The sequence below is a fragment of the Thermobia domestica genome, chromosome 5 (assembly GCF_964235325.1).
Source record: "Thermobia domestica chromosome 5, izTheDome1.hap1.1, whole genome shotgun sequence".
Classification (NCBI taxonomy): Eukaryota; Metazoa; Arthropoda; class Insecta; order Zygentoma; family Lepismatidae; genus Thermobia; species Thermobia domestica.
The window spans coordinates 6,697,739-6,720,563 of NC_137458.1; the positions used below are offsets into that span (position 1 = coordinate 6,697,739).

General features: G+C 38.9%; 1 protein-coding gene across 1 annotated transcript in view; it reads right to left on the reverse strand.

Moving 5' to 3' along the window:
- GABA-B-R3 (gamma-aminobutyric acid type B receptor subunit 3) overlaps positions 1–22,825 on the reverse strand; it is a 702,393-nt gene that overhangs the window by 22,580 nt on the left and 656,988 nt on the right. Inside the window, exons 13-15 of the mRNA XM_081758156.1 lie at positions 15,393–15,496; positions 10,214–10,406; positions 9,059–9,138 (exon numbers count right to left, since the gene is read on the reverse strand). Of these exons, the coding sequence (XP_081614282.1) occupies positions 9,059–9,138; positions 10,214–10,406; positions 15,393–15,496 (377 nt within the window). The remainder of the gene's footprint in view (positions 1–9,058; positions 9,139–10,213; positions 10,407–15,392; positions 15,497–22,825) is intronic.

The following is a 22,825-nucleotide window of genomic DNA, read 5'->3' on the forward strand; positions in this document are numbered from 1 at the left end:
AGGTGAACGCTCTACCACTGAGCCACTGTGGCCCTTTAAAGAAAAAGAAGATTTAAGAAAACTTTACTACTGTAACATTACCTAGTTTTTATTAGAACCATAACTAAACAAAGGCAAGTTATAATTGATTAATTAATAAATATATTACTAATTTAATTCTAATCAATATTGAAAAATGTAAAAAGAAATAATGCTTGCAAATGGCGGATAGAAAACTGCAATATTATGTAACTTACAACTGATGTTGTCCGCGAGAAAAGACAACTCCTTTTTCGTATTCTCTTGTAATTTTAGATTCGTGCGACAAAGCTCTTGCACGGCGAACAATTTCCGGTCTCCAGGTCGCCATTGGCGACTAGAAATTTAGAGCTGGCGACCAGTGTTTAGTAGGAATGGTTTCTGTTTCGCACGAAAATAATTGTCACTGAGTGAGAGAAAACACGGAATGTCAAGTCTTCACAACGTTGCAATTCACTCCTCTTTTCATTACGAGATTCCCAAATTTGCTTCCAATTGTCACATTTTGTGCAGTTTTAACTGTAAGTATTGCTTCAAGTGAGAGAAGCTTGAGAAGTCTCAACAGAGTTAAGACTGCCCACGGGAATTCACTTAAGACTGACACACTGGATGATTTGCTGACAATTTCCATCAATAGCCCTTCATTTAAGGACTTTGATCCAAAAACCGAAATCGACAACTGGTACTTCAGCGTAGAGAGAGTGTGTGTTACACAAATGTGAAGTCTTAAGGTAAGTTTTTTTTTTTAACATGTATATAAATTGTCCAATTCAAAATTCTTATCCTGAATCTAACTGTCTGGTTTTGAAATTGTATACCCTGATGTTATCTCTTTCTTTGCCAAACCAAAAGCCGAGGGGTGGGGGGACCTCTCATCATTTGTACGTGAGAGATACTGGCGACCATCATTTTTTCGATTGGCGAGTGCATCTAACTTTGAAATTTTGCCCCCTGCTCTATTGCGAGCCGTACCTCTTTAGATTTTGTTTATTTTTCCTTTCGTCAAATATTTCTAATATTGACCTGCTCCCAAAACTTTTAATGCGATTCTGCGAAACAAGAGGAATCGAGGTGTAATCAGGCCGGTAGCAAGCCCAAAAATGTAGGGGGGGCCGATCCAACCATATTGTAGTTCATCACCTTATTATAGTTCATTTGCAAGCCTACCATGAAAATTTTAGGGGGACCAGCAAACATTTGGGGTCCGCCCCCCCTAGATCCCCCTGGGTGTAATGTTACCCACGACACTTCTGCTGAACTGAAATGTGTAAACTTGGCTTGGCAACGTTGCACAAACAGCATTTAACATTTCTGCAGGCCCCAGGAAAGAAATTCGATTCGTTAGAGATAAGAAATGTAGTTTCTTTACTATAGATATACCACATTGACTTGATATTCTGTCTTCTGTTCCAAGCGCTGCTATCGGCTGAAGGAATTCCACTCTCTTCCACTAAGGCTCTCTCGTTTAGCAACAGCTGAACCCTTATTGGCTCAACGCGTGGGTGTGTCGAGGGTGAGAGCTTTTGTTCGCTTTTTTGCCACGACTCAAGACATTTTGGCAGCACTATAATACTGATGAATGAAACAAAACAAAGTAGATTCACAGAAATTTTTGTTACTACCACAAGAGCAAGACTTTTCACTTTTCAATGTAAATCAATCTATCAGTGCTTAATATAGCAATATATTTAAATGTTCCTTGCGATTAGCAATATAAAAAACGTGATACAGAATCTCTTCACTTCAAATTTTCATTAGCGATCACCCACTACAACTGCCTTTATCAAATTTTAGTTATTTGTTTTGTTATTTAATCTTTTGTCAGAGCAGAAGTTATTTTACTTTTCCGTTCATTTTTCTAAACTTCCCTGCCCTCTGTTGGAAATAAGACTAAAACACAAGTTTGTTCCAACCTGTTGCCACCGTTACAAATGTAATTCTTTTAGTTTGTCAGTCGCTTATGCATGACGTGTGTAGGTTTCGGTAGCAACAGATGTCAGCTTATTTGCTTGAATACTTTTTTCCTTATGTTTCTGGTAGTGCTGTGAACTTTTATCCTGTGAGAAACAATTCAGTGAGCTGGAAATAATCGGTTTCGAAAGAAGTACTTATATTGGAGGTAGAAATGGATCACAAGACATGAAGACACACCTGGTAGAGTGATAGAAACAGTCAAATTGAAGAAGGAAGAATGAAATAAAATGAAGAGCAAGTAGATAACAAAAGAGAATAAGGAAGAAAAGTAAATATTTTGAGAAAGCGATAAGACAGAGAACTGAGAAAAAATTCAAAAAGAAAAAGAAAGCAATTGGAAAATAATAAGAATCGTCATCAACATAGTTATCGCCCTTCTCGCTGGTCTAGTGATAGCGCGTGTGCAGTGTTGCCAGATCTGAAGATTAAAAAGTAGAGGATTTGAACAATTTGTAGCCCAAACATACAATGTCAGATGTCTGGGTTGGTAATGGTCAGGCGGTGACCGCAGTTTCAGTTTCTTGGCGGTGGGTGGTTGGTTAGGGCAAACGCCACATTGCATCAGCTGAAGTAGAACTGCAGTGTGCAATGAACTGGGCAGACGGTGATAGCATAAAATGGACGACTTTTCTGATTTTTAAGGAAACATACAGTTTTTGCTTGAGTCAGTTTTGTGGGCTCTGAAATACATTTTACAACGTTTACAGTATGTTTATACACCATTGTTCCTCACTTCTTTAATTCATTTGCTAAATTCTTTGTTTGGGAGCAATGAATTTTCAAAGATTTAATGAAACCACTTACGTATCACGTTAATATGGACAATTAAATTTGCGATGTTTATTTTTACACAGCTCCTCAGAACTGTATGGCCCAGGCATTAACTGAGACAGCAACACGGTCGGTGACACTGCAACAAGGCAAACTTAACAAAAGTGTAGTGTTGTCAGATCTGGAGATTAAATAGTACTAAAACAAGAATTTAATGTTAGTTTTAGTAAAACTGTTGGTCATTGTGAATAGAATATTCATCATACAAAACTGATATTTTGTTATATACCGTACAACTAACAATTCGATTTCGAATATAAAACTAAAAAGAAGCGTATTCTTAAGACTTATAGCCTGCAGATAATTAAGTGTAGCCCAAAAAGTAGCGCGTAGCCCAATTTGAAGTTTTAGTGGCGAGGACACTGAAAAAATCGCCCAATCCGCTACTTGTAGTCCAATCCGGTAACAGTGCGAGTGTGCCTTTGGTGTATGAGTTCGCTGGTCCGATTTCCCGGTGAAAGAGCATCGAATAGACTGCTGTGATTCAGATCCCGTTCTAAATTGTAGGTCTGATTCTATATAGACTCGCTGCTCACAAAGAAGTTAAATACAAATCAATCCATCAGTGCAACAATCAATCAATCGACAACACAGATACAAATCGATCCATCAGCGCAACAATCAATCAATCGATTATACAGATACAAATCAATCCATCAGCGCAATAATCAATCAATCGACCACATAGATACCAATCAATCCATCAGTGCAACAATTAATCAATCGACCACAGAGATATAAATCAATCCATCAGCACAACAATCATCAATCGATCACAGATACAAATCAATCAATCAGTGCAACAATCAATCAATCGACCACACAGATACAAATCAATCCATCAGCGCAACAATCAATCAATCACACAGATACAAATCGATCCATCAGCGGAACAAACAATTAATAGACCACACAGATACAAATCTATCCATCAGCGCAACAATCAATCAATCGACCACACGGATACAAATCAATCCATCAGCGCAATAATCAATCAGTCGACCACACAGTTGCAAATCAATCAATCAGCGCAACAATTAATCAATCGACCACATAGATATAAATGATCCATCAGCGGAACAATCAATCAATAGACCACACAGATACAAATCAATCCACCCGGGTTCGATTCCCGGCGGGAGCTCATGTGGTTCGGATTCCACGTTAATCAGTAGGTCCACGTCTCATATAGCCTCGCTGCTGAACGGGACGTTAAACTCAAAATCAACTCAGCTCAACTCAACAAATCAATCCATCAGTAACCCAATTAATCAATCGACCACACATATATAAATCGATCCATCAGCGCAACAATCAATCAAGCGATTATACAGATATAAATCAATCCATCAGCGCAACAATCAATCAATCGACCACACAGATACAAATCGATCCATCAGCGTAAAAATTAATCAATCAATCATACAGATACAAATCAATCACATCAGCGCAACAATCAATCAATCGGCCACACAGATACAAATCTATTCATCAGCGTAACAATCAATCAATCAACCACACAGATACAAATCAATCTATCAGCGCAACAATCAATCAATAGACCACACAGATACAAATCAATCCATCAGTGCAACAATTAATCAATCGACCACACAGATATAAATCGATCCATCAGCGCAACAATCAATCAAGCGATTATACAGATATAAATCAATCCATCAGCGCAACAATCAATCAATCGACCACACAGATACAAATCGATCCATCAGCGCAAAAATTAATCAATCGATCATACAGATACAAATCAATCACATCAGCGCAACAATCAATCAATCGACCACACAGTTACAAATCTATCCATCAGCGCAACAATCAATCAATCGACCACACAGATACAAATCGATCCATCAGCGCAAAATTCAATCAATCGATCATACAGATACAAATCAATCACATCAGCGCAACAATCAATCAATCGACCACACAGATACAAATCGATCCATTAGCGCAAAAATCAATCAATCAACCACACAGATACAAATCAATCACATCAGCGCAACAATCAATCAATCGGCCACACAGATACAAATCTATCCATCAGTGCAACAATCAATCAATCGACCACATTTACTCTACAGTTTATTGACGCGAATTTAACCTTTTGTCACTCGCGCCAAATTTAGTAACATAACTACTCGCGCATTGGTTTTTTCCAACATTGACATTTTGAGATACAAACAATATATTTAGCAAACTTATTTGAAGTAATGCATGCAATTGTTGAGTAAATTACTTAGGATATTTGGAATTGTTGCTATAGTGCTGTCAAAATGTCTTGATCCGTGGCAAAAATGCGAACTAAAGTTCAAACCATCGACACATCCACGCGTTGAGCCAATAAGGGTTCAGCTGTTGCTAAACGAGAGAGCCTTGGCGAAAGGGAGTGGATTCCTTCAGCTGATAGCAACGCTTGGGACAGAAAACTAGGTGTCAAGTCAATGTGCTATATCTATAGCTTGTCAATATCTCTTCTCTGAGATCGGCTTTCGAAATCATCGAATCTAATGCCCTGAGTAGCAGTAAAAAGCTCGTGTAACTTATTGCTGCTCTTACGATTGGAATTCCTGTTCCGTCACATGTCCACAGTGATCGTACATCATCACGTGCTCCTTTCTTTTGGCAATCAAGTAAAGACGTCGAAATAAAGTCATTAATTTTGCTCTTAAAGTTGCTGTACAGTTGCAGTGCGTTCTTCGCCGAAACTTGTTCGTAATTTATCCAAATAATTGTTAGTACATTTTACAATTTCATCAATCACGGCTATATCGATAAATTTCGAAAAAAAAAAACTGTTTACTCAGTGATACCCTTAGCAGTAAACTTCGGTTCTAGCATCTTTTTCACGATGCTTTTACACTTTGTCTTTGCTGATGCTGCCAGTTACTATTTACATTTTGTTTTCCTGTCTTTCCCAATGAAACAATATTTTCACTGTAACTGTAATTCACATCCATATCGTTTGCATCTAAATCTGCATCTACACTGTTCTTATCTGCTTCACTATCATGATCAATATCATCTTCATTCACTTTTTCATTACTTCAATCCGCATCACTTTCAGCAGCCACTAATTTTCGATAGTTAACATCAGACTCATCATTAATATTGTCAAGCCACTTCTCTATCTCACTTCTATTCAAGAAGCGAGACGTTGCTTAGAAAAACAAAACTTCACTCATAAACAATAATTATCACATTAACGATCGCGCGTTGGAAAATTTCAAAGTCCATAAAAATATATGGTTGCTAGTGTTATCACGGAACTACTCGCGCGTTTGAAAAAAGCAAATGCAAACGAAACTATTTCCTCAACCTGTACTGGAAGCTAATACAATTGCAGCACGTCAGCGAGCTTTAGGGTGAAAGAGGGGAATGAGCCACTTGAGGAATAGCAGTGAGGGTGACTCCGCTAATGCGACCCCATTCGTAAAAATCATTAGTTTTTACTCACCTGTTTGCTTTTTTCCAACAGCGCGAGTGACAAAAGGTTAAAGGTTCTATTTAATATCAACATCGAGTATAATTTTGCTCTACCTACACCTGAATAAGCAGAACTTCACAATGTACATTGGTGAGAAAACGTTCTTACTTCAGGTGTAGCAATTGCTTTCCTATCTATTCTAAATACAAACAAAATAGCCGTCTCTGCTTAATGTTACATCAAAAAATAATTTTATATTTATTCAGCATTTCCTAAAATATTAAACGTCTAAACTATGCTTAGCATAAGTGTCGGGACTCTTATTGAATCCGTAAGTTCTTCCGTTCGTCTGTCGACAGGTATCAGAGTAAAAAAAAAAAAATAAAAGATATTGAGAAGCGGACGTTTCCAATTGTTTGAAGAATAGATTTCATCTTCTTTATTAACCCTCTATTCAAACAAGAAACGGTAGAAGTCAACTATTTCCAGTTTAAACGCTTATCACCATAGAAGAAGTAAAAACGGTAATAGATAGCGATAAATTGTTATTTACAAATATATTCAACGTCTCAAGGATTATGACAAGGATTTGGATTTCTGGCCTTTCTTGATATACGCCAAACTTGCCCGACATGTATGAAGGATAACGTACCTCGGCGATAACACTTGCAGGAGAATGGGGTAGGAAGAAAGAGGTGGGGAAGGAAGGAAGTGACCTGGAACTATGGTGTGAAGTACTATTCCGACATTTGCCGGGTGATAATGAGGAAAACTTAGGAAACCCTCACTCAGGATTGCTGGTCTGAAAAGCTTATATAATTTTTTGATCGAATGTCACAACCGGAATCGAACTCGAGATCACTCGCACCAAAGGCAAGAGCCTTAGCGATCACGCTACGCGGGGCCACTCCACCATTACTACTAGAAACACACTACTAAAACCGAGGGCCGTGGTGGCTCTATGATAGAGAATTCAGCTATGGTGCTTGAGATTCCTCGTTCGCTCCCAGCTCACACCAGGTGAACTTTGTGGTGGACAAACATCTTGTGCGTGGGTTTTCTCGGGGTTCTCCCGTTTCCTCCCGCTTTATTCATTCCACCATTGCATTCGTTACTCATCACAACCGTCTCGTTTTAGCCTATCCAGCATAATCGTGGGACGTAAAACTTAAAGATTTTTTCTACTAAAATCGGAAATGGTTGAGATTTACTACTATTTTCGGATTCAGTATTCATTCCCATAGAGCAAAACTGTAACAAATATAGAGAAAGGGATTTCTGATACAGATTCAATGTTCTAAGAATGACTTTTGTTTCGAGTTTTGTTTGCCTATTCAAACCGGAAGTGGTGAAAATCTACGGTTTTTTGTTTACAACACTAATCGTATAATGGGCAGGAATGAATTCAGGGGGTAGCCCGGGGGGAATCTCCCCCCGAAGAAAATTCATTCCCCCCCGAAGAAACTCCCAAAATTTCAGTCACAAAATGTAGAAATTACTTCACCCAGTTATTTGCTTCTGTTTCCGTGCACGTGCAGACGAAATCCGATCTCTCAATATACATATAAATGACGCAGAGTCATTCTATATAAATATTAAACATGTAACATCTAAGATAGAATACTAAATAGTCAATAAAACCTGTATTTCTTAACGCTATGACCGAGTTTGGCAGAACATGAAATTGTCAACTGTTGAAGAAAGGTTTGTATTTTAGTAAGTACTATACTCTCGCCCTATATTATATATTAGTAGTTAGCACTAGCACAGATTGAGATAGGAAAGGAAAGATAGGGTATATCTTTCGATCATTCCATATGATCTCTGATGTCAGCAGACTTTAGGTGTAGCGATTGTTTTCCTTTCTATTCTAAATACAAACAAAATAGCCGTCTCTGCTTAATGTTACATCAAAATCTACTTAGTTCTTGAAAATGTACAGTTCTTGCATTATTTGAAATAGAGCGCCTAAATCCCATTTCTCGCATCGGAAGTAACAGAAGTAGATGTTTTTTTACGATTGTTAAAGTAAACACACCTTTCTTTAACTAAAAATAAGTCAGTTAAAGGGTGAGATTCAGAGGGATCAGGAAGGAATAGTTATCCGTCCTGGGTTAGAGACTTATATAGAATTTATCAATATAATAGTAGTATATAAGTGAAAGATTGCTATTGAAAGTAACGAAGATCCTGGTCAGTGCCGTGCCATGGGGGAGAGGCTTGTGAATGGAATTGTTAAATATGCTGCTTTCTTGCAAAAATACAGAAAAACAACCCTCCCCCCGAGGAATTCACATTTCCCCCCGGGTGAAAATGTCTGAATTCAACACTGATAATGAGTAAAACGAAAACAGAAACAAGCAATATTTTGATTCAGTACAGAATGGGATTCAGGATGGATTTGCTATGGATTCAAATAGAATAGAGTTGTACATAGCTTTCACCTCTGATTTTATTCCTCTATTGCAATCGAAAGTGATAGACATCAATTAGCACTTTCAATATTAACCTTTCAATAGAGCAAAATTAGTAAAATATAGCTACTGATTATTTTCTGATACGGATTCAGAGTTGGAAGAACAAGTTCTATCTTTTATGTTATCTCACTCTTGCAATCAGAACTTATAGATGTACTACTCGAAGTTTAAGTATTGAATTTACATTGTCTTTGGAAGTTTTCCGTAGTTACATACTGTGAAACAAAACTCATTTGTTATTATTTCCAAACATCTGTAAATCAGCTATGAACATGTTGTCGAAGAAAATAAAGAAAAAATATCTTGAGTTACTTACCTTCTCGTGTTGCATTCGATCTTCAATCCCATACTTTCAACAATGGGGTCATTGTCTGGATGGGACCAAATTGTATGAATCTGGAATACAACATATTGTTTACAAAAAAATTAAAGTTGATACATCAAATGAATCTTAATCTTATTTCCGTCACAAACAAGATTATGTACTTAAATCATGAACCTAGAACTTTAACGTCGAATAAGATCACCCGGGAATCTAACCGGACTCCCCCAGAACAAGAAACAATCCAACCCTAGGATATTGTAATATCGTACATGTGGTTTATATTTGTAAAGAACAACACACGATTCTTATTTGTAATTAAAACCAAGTGTTCTCTTTCTACAACTACTATGAGCAAGCAGACGACAAGCATCGCCCTCATCATCAGGTCATGTAAGAGAAAGAGAAAAACAGTAGCACCATCGCTGACCAGAAGAGGGTATAAAACACACTGTAATAACTTCATCGGCATCAATTTCGGCTGAACACTCCTGCTTTCATAGCTTACCTGAAGCTCTGAGAGATCTAACCTAACAAGAACCTCTTAGCTTGCCTGAAGCTCTGAAGTCTCTCGTCCACTTAGCTTACCTGTCGCTCTATGGAAACTCAATCTCTCTCTTTGCTTACACAGAGCACTGGGAGGTTCTAAACCGTAATCACGTAGCTTGCGTGAAGTTTTGTGGTTTCCGTGCCCACATAGCTTGCCTGGAGCTTTGGGGACCTCAACCTCTCTTTGCTTGCCTTTATAACTAAGAATTCTTAAACCATTGCCGCTTAACTTGATTGGAGCTCTGTCTTATTTCTTGGCTACCTGAGCCTTGGGGCACCTATTTATATAGAGAACAACGTATTTGTCCTTGGATCGCAATTAGAGTGATCTTATGTGTCATATTTATATATAACAAAACTTATATAGTAAAATGTTGAAGAAGAAAACCGAACCGCGTGTGCTAAATTGCTGTACCTATTACATTATCAAGGCAATTTTAGGGTATTATATAACAATAGATTTTTTTGTGGAAGCCTGTGTCACCTACCGACCATACTTGAAATTTTATGCTTTGAAACTGACCTTAATTTACAAAACTTATATTAAAACTTGTACGTTATATTATGGTGAATGAAAAGACATAACACTGTTACCCTTACCTTTGGTAAAAACAGCAGACAGAGCGTCGTGGTAGTCGACGTGAATATTAAGGTTGTGATTGTCACAAATGCCAAAGTAGCTCTGTCGGAAATAAGATTTGCCAACACGACAACAATGACGCTTGTTATTACAACACTGTAGACACTCATTCCTATGTATTGGGAGTCGTTGAGTGCTGGAATCTTCACATGTCTGGAAGAGACATTTAGAACACTTTAGGAAACACTTTGGAAGAAACGACAGTAGAACTTCTGTTATGATTCTAAAGAGGCAAATACATGAACGATCCACAATTATTTTCAACACTGTTCTGTGATGTCACAGTTTGGTAATCATTTTCTCATTAAACACGAAAAAGCAGCATAAGGAGCAAACAGTGTAATTGTACGTTGTCGAAGTAGTGCCGCATACAAACAACTATAGGTATCCCACTCGTAGATCCTTGACAACTCGTACAATGCCAACATTTCTTAACAGTGTCCTTTCTTGGTGGTGGATTACGTAGTAAAGAATGTTCCATAAGCTACGCCACTTTTGAAATGCACGCCATTTCTGTTAAAAGTATGTTGGTACCACTGAACGTTACACGATTTTCATCTTTTGCCTTCTAGAATTCGTTGCATGCTAGTACTGGAAATACTCAACTGCTGTCAACGTCGCGCGAATATTTTCAGCGGACTTACAGCAACATTATCATTCACGTGTGATGGCGATGCTTTCCACAGAACACTTTAACACGAAGACGTCTCGAGGGTTTAATGTCCACAACTAAACCGGTTTTCTCAAATTTTGCAATCAGTCTAATCACAGTCGACTTATTCGGTGCATTACGTTGACCAAACATTTCGCGGAGTTTGTGACCAGTCTCTGCAAAACATTTGTCACGTTTGTAATAAGTTTCCACTATGACAACACGCTGTTCCGTCATGAAGCGTTCCATTCCTACCCGTACAAAGAACAGATGACGGTCATGCGCTACTCAGCGTTCTCTGCAAAACATTTGCCACGTTTGTAATAAGTTTCCAGAATGGCAACACGCTGTTCCGTCGTGGAGCGTTCCATTCCTACCCGTACAAAGAACAGATGACGGTCATGCGCTACTCAGCGTTCTCTGCAAAACATTTGCCACGTTTGTAATAAGTTTCCAAAATGGCAACACGCTGTTTCGTCGTGGAGCGTTCCATTCCTACCCGTACAAAGAACAGATGACGGTCATGCGCTACTCAGCGATCTCTGCAAAACATTTGCCACGTTTGTAATAAGTTTCCAGTATGACAACACGCTGTTTCGTCGTGGAGCGTTCCATTCCTACCCGTACAAAGAACAGATGACGGTCATGCGCTACTCAGCGTTCTCTGCAAAACATTTGCCACGTTTGTAATAAGTTTCCAGAATGGCAACACGCTGTTCCGTCGTGGAGCGTTCCATTCCTACCCGTACAAAGAACAGATGACGTTCATGCGCTACTCAGCGTTCTCTGCAAAACATTTGCCACGTTTGTAATAAGTTTCCAGAATGGCAACACGCTGTTCCGTCGTGGAGCGTTCCATTCCTACCCGTACAAAGAACAGATGACGTTCATGCGCTACTCAGCGTTCTCTGCAAAACATTTGCCACGTTTGTAATAAGTTTCCAAAATGGCAACACGCTGTTCCGTCATGAAGCGTTCCATTCCTACCCGTACAAAGAACAGATGACGGTCATGCGCTACTCAGCGTTCTCTGCAAAACATTTGCCACGTTTGTAATAAGTTTCCAGAATGGCAACACGCTGTTCCGTCGTGGAGCGTTCCATTCCTACCCGTACAAAGAACAGATGACGTTCATGCGCTACTCAGCGTTCTCTGCAAAACATTTGCCACGTTTGTAATAAGTTTCCAAAATGGCAACACGCTGTTTCGTCGTGGAGCGTTCCATTCCTACCCGTACAAAGAACAGATGACGGTCATGCGCTACTCAGCGATCTCTGCAAAACATTTGCCACGTTTGTAATAAGTTTCCAGTATGACAACACGCTGTTTCGTCGTGGAGCGTTCCATTCCTACCCGTACAAAGAACAGATGACGGTCATGCGCTACTCAGCGTTCTCTGCAAAACATTTGCCACGTTTGTAATAAGTTTCCACTATGACAACACGCTGTTCCGTCATGAAGCGTTCCATTCCTACCCGTACAAAGAACAGATGACGGTCATGCGCTACTCAGCGTTCTCTGCAAAACATTTGCCACGTTTGTAATAAGTTTCCAGAATGGCAACACGCTGTTCCGTCGTGGAGCGTTCCATTCCTACCCGTACAAAGAACAGATGACGTTCATGCGCTACTCAGCGTTCTCTGCAAAACATTTGCCACGTTTGTAATAAGTTTCCACTATGACAACACGCTGTTCCGTCATGAAGCGTTCCATTCCTACCCGTACAAAGAACAGATGACGGTCATGCGCTACTCAGCGTTCTCTGCAAAACATTTGCCACATTTGTAATAAGTTTCCACTATGACAACACGCTGTTCCGTCATGAAGCGTTCCATTCCTACCCGTACAAAGAACAGATGACGGTCATGCGCTACTCAGCGTTCTCTGCAAAACATTTGCCACGTTTGTAATAAGTTTCCAGAATGGCAACACGCTGTTCCGTCGTGGAGCGTTCCATTCCTACCCGTACAAAGAACAGATGACGTTCATGCGCTACTCAGCGTTCTCTGCAAAACATTTGCCACGTTTGTAATAAGTTTCCAAAATGGCAACACGCTGTTTCGTCGTGGAGCGTTCCATTCCTACCCGTACAAAGAACAGATGACGGTCATGCGCTACTCAGCGATCTCTGCAAAACATTTGCCACGTTTGTAATAAGTTTCCAGTATGACAACACGCTGTTTCGTCGTGGAGCGTTCCATTCCTACCCGTACAAAGAACAGATGACGGTCATGCGCTACTCAGCGTTCTCTGCAAAACATTTGCCACGTTTGTAATAAGTTTCCAGAATGGCAACACGCTGTTCCGTCGTGGAGCGTTCCATTCCTACCCGTACAAAGAACAGATGACGGTCATGCGCTACTCAGCGTTCTCTGCAAAACATTTGCCACGTTTGTAATAAGTTTCCAGAATGGCAACACGCTGTTCCGTCGTGGAGCGTTCCATTCCTACCCGTACAAAGAACAGATGACGGTCATGCGCTACTCAGCGTTCTCTGCAAAACATTTGCCGCGTTTGTAATAAGTTTCCAGTATGACAACACGCTGTTTCGTCGTGAAGCGTTCCATTTCTACCCGTAGAGAGAACAGATTATGGTCATGCGCTACTCAGCGTTCTCTGCATAACATTTACCACGTTTGTAATAAGTTTCCAGTATGACAACACGCTGTTTCGTCGTGGAGCGTTCCATTCCTACCCGTACAAAGAACAGATGACGGTCATGCGCTACTCAGCGTTCTCTGCAAAACATTTGCCACGTTTGTAATAAGTTTCCAGTATGACAATACGCTGTTTCGTCGTGAAGCGTTCCATTCCTACCCGTACAAAGAACAGATGACGGTCATGCGCTACTCAGCGTTCTCTGCAAAACATTTGCCACGTTTGTAATAAGTTTCCACTATGACAACACGCTGTTTCGTCGTGAAGCGTTCCATTTCTACCCGTAGAGAGAACAGATAATGGTCATGCGCTACTCAGGGTTCCGTGACTATTAACCACAAAGATTACAGATGGCAATCGTGTAACGTTTCATTCCTGCCAACTTACTAGAACAAAAATCAGTCCTACCAACTTACTAGAAAAGAAATGACATGCATTTCAAGAGTTTCGTTATTTTGTGGACACTCTCTACTTGAGTACACAAATTTCTATGAAAGACTTCAAATTTACGATGAATATGAATGGATTCAGGCTTAGAGGTCCTAAAAATTATTTGTGTTCAACTGTAATTAACCAATCGTCTTACAGTTAAGAGTGTTCAAGTTATTACTACACAATTGTAAATCCAGTTGTCCCTTTTAGTTCTAAGAATTGGTTAATGAAGATTTTTAGTAAACTATACTGCTTCTTGAAGGAATATATAAATCAGACTACTTTTATTCTCCACGAATATTATTCATAGTTGTGTAAATTCAGTTTAGACATGAATTTAAGAGTGAGCACAAACGGTTAAAAAAAATACCTCCATACCTAATTATATTTTTTTGGGACAAATATTTGATATTGAAATAATGGAATTGTAAGACAACAGTCGGTTTGTTGGTCTGAATTTTAGGTACTCTTTGCAGCACCAAGACTATATGAGACATGGACAACAAAGTAACATGAGATAACTTGATGAGCTCCCACTGGTAATCGAATCCGAGCCTCCCGTGTGGAAGGCGCACAGCAACGAAAGTGTTTATAGATAACAAAGAATAAGAAGATTGAAGAATGTAGAATGTGTGAGTCAGAAGATTGAGAGATCACGAGAAACCTTTGAGTGAAAATGAAATGAAATCTTTAAGTTTTACGTCCCACGCTTATGCCGGCTAGGCTAAAGGAGACGGTAATGATGAGAAATAAATGAAATGGTGGAATGAATCAAGTGGGAGGAAACGGGAGAACCCCGAGAAAACCCACGCACACGGTGTTTGTCCACCACAAAGTTCACTTGGCGGGAACAGAGTTTCAACCCGGAACCCCAAGCACCAGAGGTGAACGCTCTACCACTGAGCCACCGTGGCCCCAACCTTTAAGTGAGTCAACCAAAACTACTCTAATGTGGTCCAGGTTCATAATATTCAAATAATATAAGGAACGATACTTGTGCTACGATAGCAGACTATATGTGATTTGAAACTCATATTCGTATGACTTTTGAATTCCAGGGTATTGTATTATAATTTACATAGCACAACTCACGCACATAAAAGAGTTCATTTTTTACATTATACAAAACTATACTACTTGGCGTGGGGGATCCGGGGTCAATTCCCGGCGCGAGCTCATGTGGTTCGGATTTCACGTTAATCAGTAGGTCCACGTCTCATATAGCCTCGCTGCTGAAAGGGACGCTAAATTAAAATCAATTCAATTCAATTTATTTTAGTCTTCATTTAACTTCAATTTATTGGAATTGTAGTAACTATGACCTAATTATTTCCTAGAAATATCATTGTTGGTAACCATAATCCAGGGGAAAAAAGGTAATATCGAAATTACATTACCTGGTTTCCCACGCCATATAGACACCAACTACCAGGAGTAAACCTTTATAAACATACAATGCTCCGAGCCAACCATGAGTGTGCTGAGAACGGCATACTTCTACCTACAATAGCCAAAAAATATACAATATTAGAATATACACATATTAACATACAGAGAATATATGCAGAATTACATTTAGAAAACTAGAAAAGGTAATACAGAGAATTATAAGAAACTTAGGCTACTTTTCTGATACACTGAATATGTGAGGTCTAACTTCATCAATATATTTTGAGACTTGAACAAAAAAAAATAAATGTTACCCTCATAAACATCTTTAACCTCAAACATATTTGGAAGTCACATGCAAAAACGGACTATCTAAATTTTTGACGAAACTAAATGACACTGAGTTGAAAATTTTGTCACTTCTCACAGAATAAACTCGTCACGACAACTTACACCATCTCTTGGCAAATAAAAGACGCTACAGATTTGGTTCATTTTAGGATGGTAAAATTGTCAGTTCACCAAAAAATTATTCAGTCACAATTTCGTCAAAAATGTAGTTAATCTGTTTTGGCATAGGACCTTCCCCCCATTCTATTTTCCAACGAAGAAACAATTCTAATTTCAACACACATTTCCATGTAAAGGATATGGATGTTCACCGCTAAAGCCACCGTTACTCATAAACATGGAAACGGATTGACTCCATTAAAGAACTGAGCCGAGGTAATTTGCAATAAGAAAAGCTACTTATCCTTGTATCATAGGCAACCAATATTTATTTGCTACCGTGCAGGTTGCATAGAAGTTAGGAAATGTTATAAAGTTTAAACAAGGTGTTGATAGGCACCGTTGAAGTCACCTTTACCCATTAAAATGTTAATGGATTGGGTCGATTATCGAACTTGGCCAAAATAATCGCTCTAACTGTCAGTAGAAAAAAAGGAACTAAACAATTCGCCTTTGTTCAAGCATTATCATATGGAGTGAGAGACATATGAGTCACTCTTTAATCCTTTAAGCTCTATTAATGTGTTTCTAATAACTAGGGACAAAATAAACGACAATTAAACTTATTTTACACTCTAAAATCAGGAAACATTTCCAAATTTCCAAAAGTGTAGTCAATATTGAAAACGGAAGTAATTAAATGTACCAGTTACCTCTGGTGCTTTGAGTCCCTAGTTCGATCTCCGGCCAAGTAAGCTTGAGGTGGACAATATCGTGTTCATCTGTTCTCTCGGGGTATTCACGTTTTCTCCCTCATCATCATTCCACCAATTCTTTCATCACCATTCACTTGCTTTATTCATCGTCTTCCTTATGCTAACCGGCCTAAGCGTGGAACGGAAATTGACAGATTTCATTTCATACTCGTTTAGATTTAATTGGGTGAAAAAGGTGAAAAAGTAACCTATTTCGACCTTCAGAGAGGGTTTCTTCAACCTGAGGGTCGCAACTCCTAAGGGGGCTGCGAGAGGCTTTCATGGAGGACGCGAAGATAAGCGGAAGAGATAAATATAATTAGAATCTAATTCCGGAAAATATTTTAAATATTATTTTGAATTTTGTTCTGATAGGCATATTTTTATTTTTTTACATGTGTTAAGAACAACAAAAAATAGATCTACTAAACATTTTCAACAGGTGCAGAATTGTTTAAAAGTAAATTTAAATGAAAGAGGTACCATATGAAACTAATAGGAATTTATTCTTTTTTATTTATTATTAATTATTTTGAAGTAATCACAGAGCCAAAACACTAATCAGCAATAGCTGTGTTGCGTTTGTTGATAAATCAAGTATGGACAAATTATTCTGTTGGCTATAAAAAGGATCCCTTTGTTTAGGATCTTTTTGTTGTTCTGTACAGAATTGTATATGAATGTGTGTGAGGGAATAGTCTTTTCTCCAGCAAGCTGTCCACAATGAGAGTAGAATTTTTGGTGTGGGATTTTATTTGTTTCCTAAATTTCAAATGTAAACCAGTTGCTTTTAACAGTTTTTTGGTAATACTGAACACATACACAACAATGTACCAAATTCACAACAATATGAGGTAACTCAAAGTGGTGACCTATCGAAAATTAAAATACTCGATAACTTTTTAAACAACGGTCCTAGAGTTTTTAACCAAAATTAGAATTCAATTTATTTTTTTTATCATATGGCTCAAAATTAAAGGGATTATAAAGTTTTGAAATTTTCAAACGGCCTCCATTTTGAAACAGTATGACGGATTTAATTCAATATTCGTAATATGAGTGAATTGGCCAAATTTGGTTTTAATCCATTCGCTTTTAGGGAAGTTACTCCGTCTACCATATGTAAGAAATGGATTCTACTATTATAGAAAGAGATGGATATCGTGAGATCTCCGCAATAGGTATATTAAAAGTCTCACACAAGCTTATTACAAACCAGAAATTATAAGAGGGTCGCTGGCAGGAGAATGTGATAAAATGGAGGTCTTGATAGGAATAGGTTGAGCACCACTGACCTACAGAAAGCTTATGATAGAGCGTCACAGGATTTTACTTGGTGGGCACTGAAGACGAAGTGTGTTCCGAACAGGTACATCTGTATATTTCAAAATTAGTATAATGTATGTAGCATAGAAGTGCTAAGCGAGCAAGGGCACTTATGTTGTGGTTTTCAAGGGGGGCAAATAGTATAAGCAAGGTTTCAAATATAATTTCAGATTTTGCTATAACTAGTGTAAAAATTCTATTGGGCTTTCGATATTCCCAAGTACGATTTCCTCATAGGGGGCGAGCGCCCCACCTTGCCCCCCTGCCCTTATGGGCGCCCTTGTGAGCGAGTATGAAACAACAGAAAAGTTTATCGTTAAAGTGGGACTGTATTATGGATCTTGTCTTAGTCCATACCTTTTTGCAGTTGTGATGGACGAATTTACAAAAGATATCCAAGAGTTAGCACCTTGCAATATGCTGTTTGCGAACGACATCGTGATAGTGAGTGAGACCAAAGCAACGCTGAAAGATAACTTGGATATCTGGAGAGGTGTACTCAGGGGCGGATCCACGGGGGACGATGGGGGCGAAGGATCCCCCTCCAGAAGAGGAAACTTTCCTATTTTATAGATATAAATAAAATCCATCCCAGAGTTTGGAGCTCTTAAAAGTAGCTATAAGTAGCAGTATTCCAACCCAACGCCTCCGCAAAAGCCCGTCCTGGATCCACCCCTGGGTCCACTGGAGAGAAAAAGAATTAAGATTAGGATTTTAGATTTCTGGGCTTTCTGCATCTAAGGCAATTTAGCCCGTCACGTTTTGAAGGATGACGTCCATCGGCAAGCACACTATCCGGGGAAAGGGAAGGAAGAAAGGATTGGGGAAGGAAGGAAGCGTCCTGGGGCCTATAAGTTAGGTACCACCCCGGCATTTGCCTGGTGTGAATGAGGAAAACCCAGGAAAACCTCATTCAGGGTGACTGGCCTGAGAAAGCGTTCTTACACTTTTTCGACCGAGTTCCCCCACCGGGAATCGAACCCGGGACCGCTCAGAAAAAGAACTAGTGAAATCAAGACAAAATATCGTTACCTATTCAGCAAATATGTAATCAAAAATACAAAGATATGGCTAGACGAGGAAGAAGGGGTAATTACAATGAATTCTAAGTACTTGTGATCAATATAGGAAAACGCAGTCATATAAGAAGATATAAACAGCAGAATTAGCCAAGGTTGTACAAAATAGAGGGAACGATAGGAGTATTGTGTGACTGTAGGGTGTCAATATGCCCTAAAGAAAAAGTTTACAAAACAGTAGCCAGACCTGCCTTGTTATACGAAGCAAACTAGTGGTTGGCACAAAAACCGGTTTTTCGGTTTTCAGTTTCAGGGAAACCGAAACCGGTTTTCGAAAATTAAAACCGGTTTGTACCGAAACCGCTTATTGGTTTCTCTCAAAACCGGTTCGGTTTTTCACCGGGTTCACTTCGTTTTTCTACAAAACCGGTTTCAGTTTTTCCAAAACTGGTTCTATTTCTGTCCAGGATAGTTCGTTGTTCTCCGGAAACCGATTCCGTTTCCACAGAAATACGGTAGTTTTGCGTTTTTTCCAAAACAGTTTTCACCCAAACCTGTTTCCGTGAAACCCGAACCGGTTTTGGAGAAAACCGAAACTGGTTTTCGGTGAAATAACCAAACCGGTTTTTGAGACAACTGAAATGTTGGTTTTTCGGGTTTCGGGTTTTCTAGAAACAGGTTTCCGGTTTTTATATGAAAAAAACGGTTTTGCGCATCCCTACAGCAAATGTTGGACGACGGAAAAGAGAGAGGAACGGAAATTGCATGTTGCGAAGATAAAGATGCTGAAGTGAATGTGTGAAGTGACGCGAGAGAACGGAATTAAGAATGAAGTGATCCGGGTAAAGTAATGATGGTGATACCAGTAGTAGAAAAAATGCAAGAAAGTAGTCTCAGATGGTTTGGGTGTTAGAAAATGACTTTTTGAATACGTAGCTAACCGAGTGGATGCTATAACACGAGCGCGAGGTCGACCAAAGAAGTGGAGAGATTGCGTTAATAATAATATGATGCAGTCTGGTGCCACAGTGGATCAGGGGTGGATCCAGGGGGGCGATCGGGGCAATTGCCCCTCCAGAGAAGGGAACTTTGTTATTTTATATATATATAAATAAAACCCATCCCAAAGTTTGGAGCCCTTAAAAGTAGCAGTATGACAACCCGCCGCCCCCCCCCAGAAGTCGGTCCTGGATCCGCCCCTGCAGTGGATACAACACAAGATAGAAATGGGTGGAGTAGAGCGATCCGAAAAGCCGATCACAGCTAACTGGGATATGTTAGAAAAGATCAGGTTCGAAATCTTCGTAAAGAACTTCAAAAACCTGATCAACGTTTAAATTGCTAGATTGTTGAGTTGCTTTGAGTTGATTTTGAGTTTAACGTCCCGTTCAGTAACGAGGTTATATGGGACGTGGACCTCCTGATTAACATGGAATCCAAACCACATGAGCTCCCGCCGGGAATCGAACCCGGGTCTCCCACGCCAAAGGCGCGTACGCAAACCACTTAGCCACGGAGGAGCTCAATTGCTACATAGTATTCTCAACAGGACAAACATAACCACGACACGCATTTAAATAAGCGTCATCTGTGATAGCAAAGAACGTAACCGTATTATTTAGTGGCATTAAAATTAAGTGAAATGAAATCTTTAAATTCATGCCGGCTAGGCTAAGGGAGAGACGATGATAACAAGAAATGAAGGAAACGGTGGAATGAAACAAGTGGAAGGAAATGGAAGAACCCCGAGAAAACCGACGCATACGATGTTTGTCCACCACAAACTTCACTTGGCGCGAGCTGAATTCGAACCAAGGACCTCATGTACCAACAGGTAAACACTCTACCACTGAGCTACCGCGGCCCTCTAGTGGCTCAAATTTGAACAAAGTAGTGCCATAAATATGTGGGGAAGACAAGCTGCGAATATAGCCCGTACTTTAGTCACAATAAAAACGTAAAACAAAGGTCGGGCAATGCCCACCGTTCGTCCTACAAGACAGCTTCACGACAGACATAGCTCATCGATCGTCTTGTATACATAACGTGGTATAACTAAACTCAGTTATTTGTTCGTGGACCACCCTGTACAAGAATCTATTACAGTAAACAAAGAAAAAGAAAAAAAACCTCGATCATGTTATCTTGCTATAACTCAAAGTTCTTTTGTGACCTACAGTATAAATAAGTAGATTCCAAAGGCTGCTTGACTAAAATAAAGATAAGTAAAGCTCTGCCCTGGTCTGCATCAAATAGCAGTATATTTTGTAGCTGGGAAAATTGGCTGACTGTGTCTGATTACACAGATAACTTATTCATGAGACACGAACGGTTCTATTTAACACAGAAAGGACGGAAAAGAAAAGATAATAACTTATGGCTAATAGTAAGCCTTTTCGACATCATCCCGAAGATTTATAAGGAATATCTTATACATTGTGGTAGGAATTTTTCATCATAAATATCCCTCGGAAATAAGGGCTTTTGATTCCAACAAAATATATATTCTCAATATAAATCTTGTCCTTTTCAAATACACAAAGATGATGTTATGGGAAGAAAAGGGTCATACATTATTTTTAATAACTTTCAAGCATTCAAATACTAGTAACGAGAATGGCAAGTATTAAATAAAAATGTATATAGATTTTCAAAATTTGTTTCTATTTCTTTTTTTTTTATGTTTCTCCGTACAGATGGTACAAAATTCAGTTACTACTCAATGTTCAGAGAGCTTTACTTCAAAAAGAACTAAGTAAGGTCACGACATTAAGATTAAATTAGAACAAAAAGGAGGTACTTCAAATGTATTTCATAAGTAAATAGTTAAGTACTTGCAGTAAACATTGTGAAAATATATTTAGACGCACGTAAAAGACATACGTACATTACCATCTTGAATACTACAGGAATGCATCAATTAATGTGTAGTTCATGATTCAATCGAACAATTTGTCGAGTAGTGTACGTTCATTGCAAATTTTAGACCCATAATTAGAAGGAAAAGAACTTGAAATTTTTAATTCAAGACTGAATCTTACGGCCCTGTTCTCTTCCTGCATGATGTCTCAAAATTCAACACAACCACAACGTTTAGGAGGTGATTCCAGACACCAAGATAAGAAAAACAGTATAGACCAACCTGGGTGCACAAATGCTTCATTTCGGAGTTATAGGCTGCCGAAAACATGAAAATTGAGCTTGAAAGATCTATAGCTCCAAAACTATGGGATCTACCGTAGTCGGGTCAAGTTTTCACTTAAGAACTAATATGTACTCTATCCAAATATCTAAGTTTCACAATTCTGCGATACTTCTGCAACAATTTTTATAGAGGTAGTTGATGAGCACTTCTAATTATATGCCCGTAGCCAAACTCCCTCTATATACAAATTGTATGAGTACCTTAGGATTCTGAAACATGTGTTTTTTGAATAGGCAGTTATTAGTTCCTAAGTGAAGTCTTGACCCGACTACGGTAGGAACCCATAGTTGTGGAGCTATAGATCTTTAAAGTTTATTATTTTTTTTATTTTTTTCATTTTCAGCAGCCTATAACCCTGAAGGGAAGCATTTGTGCACTCAGGTTGGTCTACACTTTTTGTCTTATCTTGGTGTCAGGAATCATCTCCCAAACGTGTCGGTGTTGTTTTGAAACATCCTGTATATCCTATTGAAAAGAATCGAATAGCCTTAACTCTCTTCAGCTCATTTCCAAATCATACTTTTGTTGAGAGCTTGGCAAATGAATCTCCCGTCTTAAAATAGTGGTTAATATTTGTGCATATTTATATCATTTTTAATTTTACGTTAATAGCTTCTAACAAGTAACAATATCGTGTGTACTTAGTTTATATGGTATGATATTTTCTAACTTAATATTGAAACCGG